The sequence below is a fragment of the Aedes aegypti genome, chromosome 3, assembly GCF_002204515.2.
Source record: "Aedes aegypti strain LVP_AGWG chromosome 3, AaegL5.0 Primary Assembly, whole genome shotgun sequence".
NCBI classification, from domain to species: domain Eukaryota; kingdom Metazoa; phylum Arthropoda; class Insecta; order Diptera; family Culicidae; genus Aedes; species Aedes aegypti.
In genome coordinates this window covers 355,300,056-355,317,212 of record NC_035109.1, presented here as the reverse complement: position 1 = coordinate 355,317,212, position 17,157 = coordinate 355,300,056, and the positions used below count along the sequence as shown (strand labels likewise).

Below are 17,157 nucleotides of genomic sequence, written 5' to 3'. Positions count from 1 at the left end.
AAGTTCCATAATCGGAGTCACAAGTATCACACACAAATGAGTCAGCACGCTGAATATTTGCCATGTGATAGTTGAGTCGGCAGTGGCCTGTCAACGCTCTGACCAAGAGACTGCAATTCTGCTTTGACAGATTTGTTAAATACTTCGCCACCTTTGGAGATGGCTCAGTAATATACAATTTTGTTTGACGACACGACTCCAAACTATTCCAATATTGCTTGTGCTGAGTTGCCGCCCAAGAGTTTATCTGAAGCTTCACCCAGCACTTCGAAATTGGAATAGCCGGCTCAGGGCCAATGAAGTCATGCGATGCTCCATCGCGAGCTAGCTCATCAGCCAATTCATTTCCAACGATGGAAGAATGGCCAGGTACCCATACAAGGTTTACAGAGTTGACTGAATTCAGTTCCTCAATTTGAGTTCGACATGCGATAACAAGCTTCGACCTTGAGTTGGCCGAAGCGAGAGCTTTTATAGCAGCCTGACTATCTGAACAGAAGTATATGACTTTACCCATTACGCGCTGTTGAAGTGCTGATTGCACTCCACACATAAGAGCAAATATTTCCGCCTGAAAAACGGTGCAGTTCCTACCAAGTGAGTAAAACTGATTCAGCCTTAGCTCACGAGAATATACTCCTGCACCAGCTCTACCTTCAAGAAGGGAGCCATCAGTGTAACATACTATATTGTTTGATATACTTCTTTCCAAATAGCCAGACGTCCACTCTTCCCGTGAAGGGAATTGTGTGGTAAATGTCCTGTAAGGAAAGTTACAAGCAATTGTGAGATCACTTGGAGCAGGGACAATTTTGTCCCAATTCACCAAAAGTGGAAACAACGAAGTGTGTGTAGATCTACGATTCACTGGATTTTTCTCCAGTAGATCCAGTACCCATAAACGGTAAGAGCAAGAAAGTGCTTCTTGTTTAAGATATATGTGTAGTGGCGCAACGTCGAAAAGGGCCTCGAGCGCTGCTGTGGGAGTTGTAGAGAACGCACCAGACATCGCCATCAAGCACATCCTTTGGAGATGGCCCAATTTTGATTGGATTGTTCTCACTTCGCCCTTTTGCCACCACACAAGACATCCATATGCCAATATTGGTCGAACAACTGTTGTGTAAATCCATTTGATATATTTGGGTTTGAGGCCCCAAGTTTTACCAAAGGTTCGCCGGCATTGACCGAAGGCCATACAAGCTTTTTTGACTCTGAAATCAATGTGAGCTGTCCATAAAAGTTTGGAATCTAGAATGACTCCGACATACTTTACTTGATCAGTCACATTAATCTCAGTGCCAAAAAGACGTAAAGGTCGAATTCCATCGCGGTTTCGTCTTTCCGTAAAAAGAACAATAGATGTTTTATTCGGGTTAACCGAAAGGCCATATTGGCGACACCAACTCTCGACTACCTGAAGAGCACTTTGCATCAGGTCGAATAGGGTGCTTATGCACATACCAACTATCAGAGCTAGATAGTCGTCGGCAAATCCATAAGTTGGAAAACCGCAATTATTGAGTTGCCTCAATAGCGTATCTGCTACGAGATTCCATAAAAGTGGTGACAAGACTCCCCCTTGGGGGCATCCGCAAACACTCAATTTTCGAATCGCTGCTTGACGCAATGTCGAGAAGAGATGTCGGTTTTTGAGCATTTGATGCATCCAATTGGTAATCATTGTAGGTAGCCCATGGTTTCGTGCGGCTTCCAATATGGCATCGAAAGACACGTTATCAAAAGCACCCTCAATATCCAAGAAAACACCCAAGCAGGATTGCTTCTGAGCGAATGCTTTCTCGATATCGTATACAACTTTGTGTAAAAGAGTCACAGTGGACTTTCCAGATTGGTAAGCATGTTGATTCACATGAAAATGTAATGTACCCGGTAGCAAAACTGCTTACAAGTAGCTTTTTCAAAACATGTTTGATAGACTCAAATCCCTTTTGGAGCAGAACAGGATAAATCCCATCCGCTCCTGGAGATTTGAAAGGAGCAAAACTATTAAGTGCCCATTGAATCGATTCAGTAGTTACGATACTGCGAGCCGAGGCCAGAGACTCGTAACTACATGAAAAGACATTTGGTTCATCCGTAGATGCTATGTCCACACATCCGGGGAAGTGTGTATTGAATAAACATTCTAAAACTTCTTCATCGGAAGAAGTAAAGTCACCATTAGGTAAGCGAATTTCGTTCACTTGGAAATCCTTAGATTTTGCAAGAATTTTGTTCAACCGACTGACTTCACTCAAACTGAAAACATTTGTACAAAGGTTTTTCCAGCCGGATCGTTCAGCAGAACGAAGAGCCTTCTTGTAAGCCTTGCGAGCTGACTTGAACGACTCTGATCCAGCTGAACGGCGTCTGTTCCAACTCCTTCTACATTGTTTCCTGAGTCTAGTCAGATCGGAATTCCACCATGGGGTCCCTCTTGTAGTCTTTACAGACCGCAGAGGACATGCTTCTTCAAAAGCTTCCATAATGTAGGATGTTGTAGTATCAACGGCATCATCCAGATCACTTGGATTTTCAATGGACGGAGAATATCCATGAAATTTGGTCGCAACCAATTCAATGTAGAGTTCCCAGTTTGTTGACCGGGGATTCCTAAAACGCAAAGTCTGCGCAGTTACATTTGAATGTTCAAAGAAGATGTAGCGATGATCAGATAATGATTCCTCATCTGATACATGCCAATTCGTCAACTCGTGACTGATTCTATTCGAGCAGAGCGTTATGTCTAACACTTCTTCTCTATTAGAAACCATGAAGGTTGGGCGATTGCCTATGTTAAGTAATCCAAGGTCTGTACTACTTAAGTATTCCATCAGACTGGAGCCTCTCAAATTGATATCCGAGCTGCCCCAGATGATGTGATGAGCATTGGCATCACTGCCCACAATCAGCGGAAGGCCTTTTGTTACGCAGTGTACGACAACTCGTTTGAAGTCATCCGTTGGGGATGGTTCATCATGTGGTAAATATACCGAACAATAGACGTATTTCCTGTTGAGGTCACCAACAGAAACATCGATTGTGACAGCACATACATCTCTGGTAGTTAACTCAGAAATGAGTGTAGCAACGATTGCTTTATTAACGAGCACGCATGCGCGAGGCATGGAGCGCGAGTTTGCCATTTCAAGCTTGCTAAAAGTAGCAAAAACTGGGTCCACAAGGTTACCTAGATAGAAGTTCCCTCTACGAAAGTTGGGTTCTTGAACTAGCGCCACTTGGGCTGCACCATTTTGCATGAGTCTGCAAAGATTGATCGTTGCTGTTCTTTTATGCTGAAGATTGATCTGAGCTAACCTAACCGTAGCCACTACCCAAACTAGGCAGGATTAAGCTTTTTGCAATCTCAGCACGAAAAAGACCAGCAACGAAAAAACCAGATCGGTATCTATTTAAAGTCGCCAAAGGCGAAAGAGCACAGAATACACTGTGTAAAACGCATAATGCGAATCCATATAGGTGAAAATTTAAATTAAATGTCAACATATTCATAATCCCACCCTTATTAAGCCTCAAGATAGAGACTGAAGAAGGGCAGCCGATTATCTCGGAGAAACACAAGGTCACCTGCACCATTGCTCCGGGTAGCACAGGAAGGACTCAATACTGTGGAGGGCGCCCTGGTACCCCACAGGCTCCGTTTGCGGTTAGGTTTTATTTAGACCCCCCTAACCATTCATTCTTAGGCACGGTACGCATCACACCATAAATTAGGGGTCACCTGTGAGGTGGACTTTTACCACCGGAACAGGCAGTCAGTAGTGTTAATTCTTAGCCAGTTGAAACAACCGCTACCGACACTACGCGGCTATCTAGGCTGCTCGGGAAAAGGAGGTTAATATTGATGATTAACTCCTGACGGGCCCAAGCAGCCACCAAAGATTACCAGGATTTCCTCCAGGGATTTTATCAGAAATTTCTTATAAGTATTCCATTACCGGCGTTACTCAAGAGATTCCTTCCGGAATTTATCAAAGGATTCCTCGCGGAATTCATCATGGGGCTCCTCCCGGATTTCCTTAAGAAATCAATCCCGGAAATCCTCAAGGGATTTCTCCGGATTTTCCAAGGAACTTCTCGTGGAAAAACTCCAGGGATTCTTGGGGGTTTTCAGGAACCCTGCAGCGATATTACAAGAAATTTATTATAATAGTTTTACCTGTAATTTGGGAATCTACCGATATATCATCCAGTGACTCCATCAGGAAGTCCTCCTGGGATTCAAAACAGGAATTCCTTTAAGAATTCCTCTGGGAGGTTCCTTCGTGGATGCCACCAAGATGAACTCCAACTATCCGATACCGAATTTCCTATTTCACTAGTAATTCCTTCAGGTACTTCAACAGTATTTTCCCTAATTATATCACCTGTAATTTTTCGCGAGCGAATTTTTTTAAGGAATTTCACAAGGAGTTCTTCTAGCGTTAACACTGGGAATATCACCAGAGTTTCGCTAGAATTACCTCCAGAAAAATCTACCAGAGTTTCACCAGAAGTTCAACCATAAAATACTTCAAAGGTGTTATTAGGATTGTGCTTCAGGATTATCATTAATTCCTCCAGGAAGTTAACTGGTATTAACTCAGAGTTTCAAACAACACATTTCTCTAAATGCCTCAGGATGAATCCCTAAAGTAGTTCTAAAAGATTTTTTTTCATCTCTAAAGAAAAATCCATAGAGATATATCTCTAGAAATTCTTGGAGGTATCACCAAAGAAATCTATAGATTAATTCTTAGAGTGTTTCCTGGAGAGATTCCTTAGTATATTTCTGGAAGAACTTTTAAAGTAATCCCTGAAGGAGTTTCTGAAAGATTCTCTAAGGTAATTCCTGGTAAACTCTTTGGAAAAAATCCTTCAAGAAATACTGGTTGGAATTGATTGATAAATTCCGTTAGGAATCCTCGGAGAAATTTATATTAGATAATTGAAGTAATTCCTGCAGAAATCCCAGGACGAATGCCTCGTAGGGTCCCTTCAGAAATACAAGGAAGAATCTATGGAGGAAACACTGGTGGAGATTATAAAAGAATTTATTGAAGATTCTCTAGAGGAAAACCGAAGGATAACTTGGGGAATCCTCTCAAAAAAATACAAGTGATATCTTTAAAGGAATTCCTGCTGATCAAGTTTTGATGATTTTTTTTTTGCAGTATTTTTCTTGAAATCTTTGAAGGCTTTCTGATGAAATTCTTAGAGGAATTGTTGGTGGAATCCTTGGAGGAACTTGATGAATCCTTGGATAAATTGTGGGTATGATCTGTATAGAAATGCTTGAAGTTTCGCTGGAGGAATTCTTAAATGAATCTTTGGAGGATTTTTTGGTGGAATTCATTGGATGAACCACTGGAGAAATCTCTTGGGAAGTATTTGTTTGGATCCCTGGAGACATCTGTTGAAAATTGCTAGAAAGAATCGCTGAAGAAATTCCTGGTGGGTTTTCTGATGTAACTCCTTGAGGAATTTGAGGAGGAGGAGTCCTAGGAGCAAGCCCTTAAAAAAGTCCTGGTAAAATCCTTGGGGGAATTCCTGGTGATGATTTTTTGAGAAATCCATTGAGAAGTATCTGAAAGAATTCCTGATGTGATTCCTGGGTAACGCGTGATGGAATCCTTGGAACTAACTTCTAGAGAAATTCTGAAGAAATCTTTGAAAAAATTGTTATAACAATCTGGTGGAATTCTAGGAGGCAGCCTTGGAGTTAGCCCTGAAGAAACTCCTTGGGATTTTTTGGACAGATCTTTGAAGGAATCAGTGGTTGAAATCCACAATAATTTGTAGAGGAACCTCTAAAGGAATCCTTGGAAAAATTCCACCTGAAAGTATACCTAAAAAACGTTCACCGGAGGAATTTCTGGTTGAATCTGTGGATAAATTTCTAAAGGAATTATTGATAAAATTCGTGGTAGAATCCCAGGAAGAGCTTATTATGTTATAACTGGAATTTCTCTTAAATATTTATTTCTTCCGGTACTTAAATGTTGAAAGTTCTTCCCTTTCTTACTGCGATTATTGCCAGAAAATCGCGAAAAGATTATCCTCCACAGCCACAGCATTCGAAAAAATAACAATCATATATTCACTAGACTCTCGGCAAGTCTAAAAACATGCGAAGAACTATCGTGTTGCTGCAACCAACCTTGACAGTTGGTCAAACGGTTGTATCAACATAAGTCGGTTTGACTAACTTGGGGGCGGAGTCAATGTTGGTCAAACCGTCTGAGCGTCTGTGGGCTGCATTATGTGAACGGTACGATCCACGCTGCCTGATCTTCGCGAAGAACAGGAAAATATTCACTTCGATCATCTTCATGCGGGCTCGCAACAATCACGCTAAACTTGCTCCGCTAAAAAATGAGTGCCGAGCGCACAAAATTGGCCTCTTTTCGTGCAGCTCAGATTCTGTGCAAAAAGTTTTGTGCAAACGTTGGTAAACAAAACTGAATGAACGAAATGCGCACAGAGGAGGAACGCTTCGAATGCGGAATTCGCTTCTATTTTTGTACTGCTTCTGAAAACATAAAAAAAAACATTCCAATTTTAAATTTTTTCAGAGATTTTTTCATTTAAATAGCCGAAGCGGAAGCAAATGGGGAAAAACTTTCGCATTTGCGACCATCTTACGGCTTTTCGCTGGAAAAAATCCCAGAAAACGTACCATCTTACCTACGACCAACTGTTTGCTGCCGCGCGGGAGATCATTGACAGTTCTGTTTTCATCGATCCCCGCACAGCCGAATACCTGAACTCACAGAATGAGTGCGACCTACACAGAATTTTCACTCAGTCAGCCAGTTCTGCATTTGTTGCCTCATTCTGTGTAGTTTTAACACATGCGCTGCGTGGAGCTGGCTTAGCGTGGAGTGTTTGCTTGACTTTACGAGAAGAAGCAACCTTGCAATGAATCACGAGAATGAACAGCGCGTGGATAAATGAATCCTATGAATGGGAAGGCTTCGCGAACCACTTATCGGTGTGTTCATTTTGCTTCTTCGGCATTGCATCCGTTCGCTTTTTGCGATGCTCTTCGTGACGCAAAAATGAAAAATGAATTTTGGCGAATGGTGGATCGCGAAGATGCGTCGATCATTGTTCACGAAGAAGATCCATCGCAACCTCGTATACAGAAATAATTTACTGGCCAAGGATGCAAAGCAGATGACCACGAGAATCCGGAAAATGGACGTCAGTGCCGTCCAGTGCTCTTGTGATAGCATCGCGACTTTGTAGCGTCTTACTGCAGATTAGAGCCCCCTCTCCAATATTCATTGACGTTTTCACAAACATAATGTTATAAGGGTGGCTGATCCAGTGGTAGTGTGTGTACCAATAATAGTGGTAGTGCGGTTTTAAGCTTGTTATTGGCAATTTGAATTTTTGTTTGTATTTTTCTAACATGGCCCCTGTTCAAATAGTATGATTGTGTATAAAAAAATCTTGGATGTCAGGAAATAGCTATTAAAAACCACTATTATAGGAACACAAGTTAGCAAATAGTGGAACATGTTCCAGCAATAGAAGAAATGATTTTTTAGTAGATTCAAAGATTCTATCATTCTAAGATTATTTTGACGTGAAATAGAATAGGATACCTTTCGAATGTCGTATTCAGTCATAAAGACCTTCCGTTATTTTTTGGCGATTTTTTATTCCTCAATCCGTTATTATTGCCTCTATCACTGGTACAGACGCTCTATATGACTGATAAAATGCTTATTTTTCATTTTACGGACGTTCAATGCTCCAAAACATTTCATATAACACTAAAAATTTGTCTCCAATTCCGAACATGCCTCATATTCTGGACACCCAACTTATTATTGCAATTTTCAGGATATCCTGTCAATTTTATTCATAGGATGGTCAATCTTTCTATGATTCATATTCTCTAAATTGAAAAGTTGTGAAAATATTAATTCTTACCTTCCGAATCGCCACTCTTCGGAATATGAGTCATGATGGGAATTTGAGACAAAACAGTACCTAATTTGGAAACCAAATAAGTTTGGATCATGAAACGGAGCCACTCTGAAGACAGAGCCATAATGAGGTCTACCACGTAGACATCGAGACAAGCAACCCAGTTAAACAGATGAATCGATCACAATTGTTCTCATTCGGTATGCAGCATCCAGAAGTCGCTTTTTTCGCAGTTAACCGCTTCGTTTAAATACATTACACTATGAAATGCCTCGGAGCGCGCCTTTTGAACGTCGGTCGCGGGACTGAGGTCGATTACAATCGGATACCCGCCGCAGCAGCAGTTACAAAACGGCGCGCCACCAGCTTCTCTCACTTTTTACCCATGCGGGCTTGGGCTTACCTCGCCAATATGCATGCGCCCACATATGTAGGTTGCCATTTTAATTATAGGTTACCCCAACCAACACCGGGAACAGTTCAATGGTCGTATTGTCTCCGCACTGCCTCCGGATCACCTCGCGGGGCTGCTTGCGCAGAAAAACTACCTTGTCCCACTGATGAATGTTCCCCGTGCTCCGGTTTCCTCACTCTTTTGTCCCAGCAGTGTTTCGCATAAGCAAGCACCGCGATCCACTCTTCTGGCATTGGCGTAGTAACAAGGACCGGTTGGGGGAGCCAGAAAATATTCGTGCTATTGAATGTGAGAAAAAAAATATTTTAAGCAAAACGATAGATCTAAAGATAGTAAAAAATACAATGACCAGTAATCATCGATTGTGACGGATATTACATATTTGACATTAGAAAACGCTAGTCCAGCTACGCCAATGCTCTTCGCCGAAGTCTTTGACTTGCAACAATGCTCCACAACCTGCACGTGACTCCCGGTGATATTATCTGCTGGTAGCCCTGCCGCCGTCATCTCCGCCACTCGAGCACAAAACGACAATTCCGGAGTTACCTTCCTGCTCCTTTCCCTCTCGTCTGTCGTCGTCAAGGCGAACCTGGGGGGCAAACGTCACCATCAATCGCGGAAAACGAATTGAGGGAAAAAGCGAGCGCACAGAAAATTCTCATTCGTTTGTTTGCCGTTAAATATTTTTAATTGCAAAATCACGAGAATGTAAATAAAATGTAATTAAATGAAAACGATAGTCGACGAGGGATTTTTTGCAGCGCTGTGTTTGCCTTTGACCGGTTGTCGTTCTGTTTTATCTGCCCTGCCTGTCTCTTTTCGTTGCTGATTTTTTCGTGCTTTGCACTATGGGCTAGATATTTGAATTTCGCTACAAAATTTCAAGAACTCTTAGCTCTGTATATCTTGACTAGATAAAACATAACTTTTGACTCCTATTTTTGCAAAATTATCAAGATTTCAAGTCAGAATAATTCAATATTATAAATAAAACGATATAGTGAGCTATAGGCTCCTACTTGTATGTTCTAAAGGATAGTTCAATAGAGTTCTCCAGTAATTTCTCAATGAATTCTCCTAAACAGTTTCTAAAGAATAAGTCTGGGATTTTAATCTTTAGTTCTTGTAAGAAAGTCCGATGTATTTTTTTTCTGATTTTTTTTTAATCAATCTTGTAGATATTCATCACAAAGGAGAATTATAATTGTTTCTAGGGATTTCTCCACAGATCACATTAATGAAATTGGCCAAAAAGGAACACAATGCACCAGAAACATTCATGAACAGCTTCTATAAGAGTTCCTTCAGAGATACCTCCAAGGATTTTTCAGGGATGTATCATTACATCTATTCGAGGATTACTCCAGTAATCTGGACTCTGGTCTCCAGATTTTCATCTAGGATTCTTAATAAAAAGTTCATCTAGGGATTCTTAATAAAAAAAAGGTTTATGGAATTTTGTCGCGAAATTACGATTTCTGGCCCATAGTGCATCGGTAGTACCAGGCAACCGAACGCTGTCGTACCGGTTGAATGGACTGACCTACCTCAAAGAATGCGATTTCCATCGGATTTAAATCTGCGCTTGACGACACACTTGCACACAATCGAGCGAACGGTGAGCAAGCGGGTGAACGAGTGTTCTGGTGGATTTTTTTTCAATTGGGAAAAAGAGTGCTCAATTGCTGAGCTGTCCGCCCGGCTGGATCGTTGAGTGGCGGAGCTGGCAAGGGAACATGGATGGACGGCAATTTAAAATTGATCAAATGAAACGAATGATGCAATTTTAAACATATCAATCAATGGAAATCAAAAAGCAAACCAGCGCTGCACTCGTTATTCTTCGTCTTCTTAGCATTACGTCATCACTGGGACAGGACATGCTTCTCAGCGTAGTGTTCAACGCACTATTCCATAGTTATTAACTGAGAGCTTTCATTGCCAAAGTTGCCATCCATGTTGCAGGAACGATGATACTCTATGCCCAGGGAAATCAAGGAAATTTCCATTATGGAGAGATCCTGGACCGACCGGGAATCGAACCCAGACTCCTTCAGCATGGCTTGATAGCCGTGGACTTTAACCACTCCGCTAAGGAAGGTCTCATCGCTGCAGTCGTACCTTTTTTTTTTGGTGATTCAGTAGGGGACCGAAATCCGTACAGTTCATACCAATAGTAGGCATTTTCTATTAAATGGACGGATTTAGATTCATTTCTTAGGTTTACAGATTTTGATCCCACACGATGTATGTACCGTTTTGTTTCAAATTCCGAACCGACTCATATTCCGAACACTCGGTTTTTGTATGACAACTTGGTTGAAATATTTTACTGAAATATGTCATCAAATAACGAGGAAATGGTAGTCAATTGAAATTCATTTTTAACGCTTTTAAATCTGTTTTATACTTCGGGAGTAGTGATGATTTTCTAGTTTGAGGTCAGTAAAACTAGCTCAGATAATTTTATTTGCGAAATTATTCATATGAACACGATGTATTCATGCTGTTCGGAATTTGAGTCAAGGTGTTCGGAATATGAGACAGAATGAACACAGTGTTCGGCATTTGAATCAAAATGTTATCCCATACTTTCACGTAAAAACAATACTAAACAAGTTTAAATAAACATTTTTTTCGGCACACCCAACAGCTAACATTTGGACTTTGTGAAGAAATTAAAATTTTCACAAATAACTGCTAAATTATGCCTATAAGATGCATTTAAAGTCACTGTTGGCCTTAAGTGTTCGGAATATGAGTCGAAACGGTAGTTTGCATCGCGTTGCATGGAAGTTTTAATAAGATTTTCATTTTTTTCTTAAAATGAGTCCTAGCACAGCCATCCATTCAAAACATCAGTAAAGGATCATAGGAAGCATCAACTGCTCAGAAGCGGCAAGATTTGATCACGAAAATCCAGTGTTCAACTAGTGTTTCATGATAGGGCAGAGCTTCAACAGCATTCTCGTACTTTTGGTGCCACAATCATCTACGTGAGATCATAAATAGTCCAAATTACTTTGATCGTCATGCTAGACCTTAGACGATCAACATTTCGATGCAGAAGTGCTTTAGGAACATTCGTCTGAATTTCTCAAGTGTTCAGATATTGTAAATTAGCGTTCAATATGGCGTGAAGCGTATTGGCCAACCGTCGGATGATCCGTCCACTAAAGCTGGTTACTGAGCTTTAACTGGAGGTTGTTTGACGTGCAGTTAGCAGAGTTGTAAGCAATCACGATAGTTGACACGTTTTTGTTGGCATTCGGCAGCCTTTGCCTTCAGCATTCACTACACGAGGGATCAAGTGAACGTACGAAAGAAAAATGTCAATTGAATGCAGTTGACCACGTTGGTGTCACAAGAAAACGGTACGGAAAGAATCAACTACTGTTGTTGCTTATGATCGGACATTTCTGAAATCTATGCAAAATTCATCATATATGAAAATTTCATCGTGTCAGACGACATTTATTCCACAGTTTTTGTGTTTCTCGATGTTCATTCTACCGCTCCTGCTGTGTGCGAGAGGTGACGGTAGCGTATGAATGTGGAGGAATCAATTGACTACTGTCCTATGAAGCGAAAATAATGTTGCGAAAGAAAATGTCGTATGTTTACAGCTGACACGTAAAGAATGTAGAACATTGCTTAAAAGCTATTTTGTAGAACTTCAGCTGAGATTTGAGTTGTTTGCAAACTCAAAACTGAACGAGCTGAATTGCAATTCATGTATCAATCATGACCATGTTAACTTTGCTATCATACTCTCATTTTCATGTTTCATTATTTTCATATTTACAAAAGCACTTATCTGGATTTCTAAGATTATATATTGATACTTTTAGATTATCAGGAATCATACATTTGGAAGAATGAAAGTTTGTTGCTTCTACTGGAATATGTAATTATATCCTTCTTAATTTTTGTGAAACAAGAATCTCTTTCGAGATAACATTGAGTTTCTCGACAGCCATTATGCAAAGCTTATCAACATAATAAATAAAGATATTTGTTTTGAGTATAATTATCGAAATCCACAGGAACCTTTGCCACTTAGAGAGGTAATTCAACTTTTTAAGGCCTGATTTGATTTGATGATATTTTGAAGTTCTCAAAACCAAAAATTCAGTGACGTCTGCATAACTTTATTATTTTCTGAACAATTTCGAAATTTGTAACATAATTTTTTTTCATTAAATTTATGAAAAGTATGTAGAACATGGAATCAAAACTAGTTTCAGGTTTGAAGAGTTTACAATGATTTCTTCTAAATTTGATTATAAAATTAATTAAGGTTATCCATAACCACATGAAGAGTCAAAGTCAACCGATTCCAAATGTGTTTACACGGGTCTTAAGATAATTTGTTTGTTTTTAAAACAAGTTAAAGAACAAGAATTGCGTATTTTTAAGTTCAAACACCATCAAATTAACGTCATTTCATATTTTACATCGAGTATTTTTCTTACCATGAAATCAACGTAATACGAAGCATTAGTTTTTTTTTTTAGTTTGTTTGGTTTAAAAATCATATTGACTAAGTTCTTTAATAAAAAATGAATAAAAACAAGAAAATATAGCCAAACCTCTTTTTACGCTCCCCAGTGAGGGGCGTGAAAAGAGCGAAAGTTAGAATTCAGAGCGTAAAAATAAGGAGCGTGAGTTAGAATTAGGAGCGTAAACATAATTAGAGGTGATTAACCCGTATAGGCCTGAGTGAATGAAAAATTACTAAAACTCTTTTGAATGCAAACAGCAAATACTTAACGGATTTCAATTATTTTTTGTCAGTATACTCGAACACGTATCTTGTTTCTGAAAGTGGTCAGAGAATCTCGAGAGTGTTCCTGTGGCCGGAGTTATTGCGGTGGATCACTGGATCAGGTCGTGTGACAAGGGTTTTGTGCTTCTGTGCCCCTGGAGGTAGGCAAATTTCAATTCACAGATAAATTCCCGAATCAGCCATTATATGGCCACTTTATCAAGGAGTTTTAAGAAAAACGCACCAGCGTAAGTAAACCTTCTGATAATCGATTAAATTGAACAATTATGTTAACTGCATATGATTGAGCCAACAAATGACCATTTTCGGGACCCAGGGATGCTTCAAATTTATGATAAAGTGCACAATTTGTATCTTAACATCTGTGTCAAGCTTATGGGAACGCATTTTAGTGAACCACTTATTTTGATCTATACTATTAGAGATTTGAAACGGTTTAATATCTAACAAATCTAGAGCCGGTTCTTCATGACATTAAGCCCGAGTGGCCGCATCAAGTACACTCTACACGATGCAAAACTATTCATTTTTTATGTTGAATATCACTTCTTGATAATTTTTGCAGAATAAAATTAATTCCATTGGAAATAAATAAAGATAGCTTGGGATGTCCCAAAAAATTGCCGTCTTCTACCTGACTTGACCCAGTGACCCAGCGCGATAACTTCGGCTACAGGAGTATTCCCGAGATCCTGTGGCCATTTCTAGAAGCTAGATATGTGGGCCAGTATACTGACAAAAAATATTCCAATCCTTTAATTGTTCGCTGAGTGGTGGAGGTTTTAGTATTTTTGCTTTAACTCAGGCCTATACGGGTTAAAAGTTTATCGTTTGTTATCAAAGAGTTATGCGTTTGTTCGTGGTTCTTTCTAAGGGTATCAATAGGGATGACGGAAACTATAATCTAACTTCATTTTGGAATCCAATATGTCATCTTCCTGTTTATGAAAATCAGTTGAACCCATGTACCCATGTATGGTAATATTTGATTCCAAGCTGGAGACTTCCCGTTTGTAAAAATCACTTATAACCCATGCAAAATGGCTTTTATTAGAATGGGAACAATGAGTTGGTTATGAAAATCGATGTCTGGCGCCTTAAAATAAAAGATGGTGACTTCCGGTATGTAAAAACCACTTGGAACCTATGCGATATAAATATTTTTGGAATGGCACCCTTCCAAAAATTCCCGTATTTCATGAGTTTCAAGCAGGGATGGGGTGCGACTCAAATCTCTTTCGGTGCTACACACGCTGCTACGAGACAGCACCTTATATTCGAAGTAGAAGTGCTTGAGTATTTTTTATGCATTGTACCCTGGCAGTGCTGACTCTCTATGTTATTTGAGCTGCGATGTATCGAGTTGTCTCCTTATCATTCTTTGCGCTTCGTACACGCGTCAAAAATTCCATTGATTTAATGTCACTAATATGTGGCTGTCAAAACTCTTAAATACGAGGAACAAAATTTATCACCAGCTTTTGTTTCTGACTTTACCAAATACATTAAGATCCCCACCTATAAGTTTTTGCAAAGTACTTAATAAGTTTGTCCGCCTTTAAAGCATGCCTCGCTGATATTTTCCTAGAGTGAATTTTGAGAAATTGAGAGTACACGGGAAAAAAATCTGTGGTGAAAATTACTATTTTAGCTGACTACGCCCATTCTTAAAACTACCATGGAATTTTAGAGAAAATTACTATGTTTGTAGTACATTCCACCGTCTCTCTTGTACTTTTGACAGAAATCTTTTTCGTCAATCTGATTACGACTACAGACATGGTTAAATCATGCGCATTTGTGGTCTGCTGAAAATTGTCGGTGCGAGCGCTTAAGTTAACCCCCTAAAATGGTAGTTTCTACCGCACAATTTTTTTGCGTGTAGAGATTGTGCTTAGATTTGTCTCGCACAATAACAAATTGTCTCCTGCACCTTGCTTTGAGTTTACTCGCATAGAATGGAATACGCACAAATAATTTCGGTGCGACACGCATGTTTTTTGCACAGCACTGAATTTTCAGACATTTCCTGGTTTCAAGTGATTTTCACAAACCGGCAGTCACCATCGTGGATTTTAAAATGGCGTCAGACATCGATTGCGCCATCTTCTAATCGGTCCTGTTCGAAAAATATCCATATTGCATTTGTTTCAAGTGATTTTCACAAATCGGAAATCGCCATCTTGTATTCCAAAATGTCGTCAGACATTGACTTTCGCCTTCTCATCAATCAATCATCAATCCCGTTCCAAATACACCCGTATTGCATGGGCTTCAGGTGATTTTCATCAACCGAGAGTCGCCATCTTGAATAAGGTCCTGAAGCCCTGTCCTAATTTTAGTACCAAACGGTTAAGTTTAGGCCAGAAACACATGTTTACTCAATTTTTGAATGCAATTTTGACAAAAAATCATTTTTTTATCTGATTTCTGATTCTGAAATTTTGGGTGTATTTTGTTCTCCGTGTCCCTTCCAAATAGGAACAACCCCAATGTAAAAAAGATGAGCCCCTGTGGCGTTTCTGCCGACTCGGTGAATGTCAAACATGATCTAAAGTGTCAAGGTTCAATTTTGAACCTATTTTTAAAATTAAATTTCAAATTTGATATAACCGTTATTTAAACAGGAAAAAATGCTTTAGTGGTTATTAGAATATGCTCTTTCGTCTTTTTAAATTAAAACAAGTTTTCACTAAAAAAACTTAGGACCCTATTCCGGAACGGCGTCGGGCATCGATTTCCGGCATCTCCTCATCGGTACCGTTCCAGTAACACCTATATTACATAGGTTTTCGTGGGCAAGCAGAAGCATAAGATGGAATTTTTGGAGCGTAAAAAGAGGATGCGTAGGTTGGAATTTGGAGCATAAAAAAGGGGCATTAAAAGAAAGAGCGATAAAAAAGTGAAAAATATATTAAATTAATTAACTCATTACGCGTGGTTAAGATGGATAAATTATGAGTGAAATTATGAAAAAAATCTACATGCTCGGCTGGGATTCGAACCCAGGACTCTTGTATGCAAGACGAGTGCTTTACCAGCTAAGCTACCTAGCCACTTGGTGATCCATTAACTTAGACGGTTACAAGTTTCGAATTCAAATCCCCACAGATCACACAGATCCTTTGCATAATGGATATGGGTTATGAAATGGATCTGCGTAATCTGTGGAGATTTGAATTCCAAACTTGTAACCGTCTAAGTTATTGGGTCACCAAGTGGCTGGGTAGCTTAGTTGGTAAAGTGCTCATTTAGCATACAAGAGTCCTGGGTTCAAATCCCAGCCGAGCACGTAGTTCTAGCAAGACCAATCTAAGCGTCGTGGGTATCTTCGTGCTTGTCGCACGATGTACGAATGCAAACATGATCAATTGGCGAAGAAAGCTCTTAGTTAATAACTGTGGGAGTAATCATAAGAACACTATGCTAAGAATCAGACTCTGTCCCAAAATGAAGAAGAAAAATATACCCCTGCTGCTGCCATATTTCAAAAAAAATGTTCATCATAGACTCAACCATTTTCTCTAATTCCCATTTGTATGTCCACCTTTTCTTCCAATACAGTACGAACCGGTGTTTGATTCGGCCTCCAGTGTGCCCTTCCTGAACTACATCATTTTGCACGAATGCCAAGGTTCGTCACCGGATCTGGAAATTCTGTCCCGCGAAGCTGGCCGTCTTTGCTACAAGGTGGACCGAGCAGTGCTGACCTGCAATTCAATTGCGGCCGCGTGGACGCGCGGGTCCGAGGTGAGTGGGGTTTAGTGGGCGTTCACAGATAAAAATATTTAAATTCCAATGTAATGTAAACTGAGGCATAGAGTAAAAATAAACCAAATTCATCTATTTTACGACATTTTGATTAGTTTTCAACCAAAGATGCTTAAACGTTACATGATCATGTAAATTTTAAGTGCATTTGATTGAAAAATAAGCGATGTATCGGTGACATTTCAGTATATTTTGATGCTCCAAACATGGGCATGAAAATCAACCTAAATTTACA

The 17,157-nt window shown here is 39.7% G+C and overlaps 1 protein-coding gene and 1 non-coding gene across 2 annotated transcripts in view; one reads left to right on the top strand and one right to left on the bottom strand.

Moving 5' to 3' along the window:
- LOC5578723 (MOXD1 homolog 2) overlaps positions 1–17,157 on the top strand; it is a 644,764-nt gene that overhangs the window by 605,133 nt on the left and 22,474 nt on the right. Inside the window, exon 5 of the mRNA XM_021849989.1 lies at positions 16,716–16,901. Within this exon, the coding sequence (XP_021705681.1) occupies positions 16,716–16,901 (186 nt within the window). The remainder of the gene's footprint in view (positions 1–16,715; positions 16,902–17,157) is intronic.
- Positions 16,136–16,207, bottom strand: Trnaa-ugc. Its single transcript has one exon. It is a non-coding gene; the product is annotated as a tRNA-Ala (tRNA).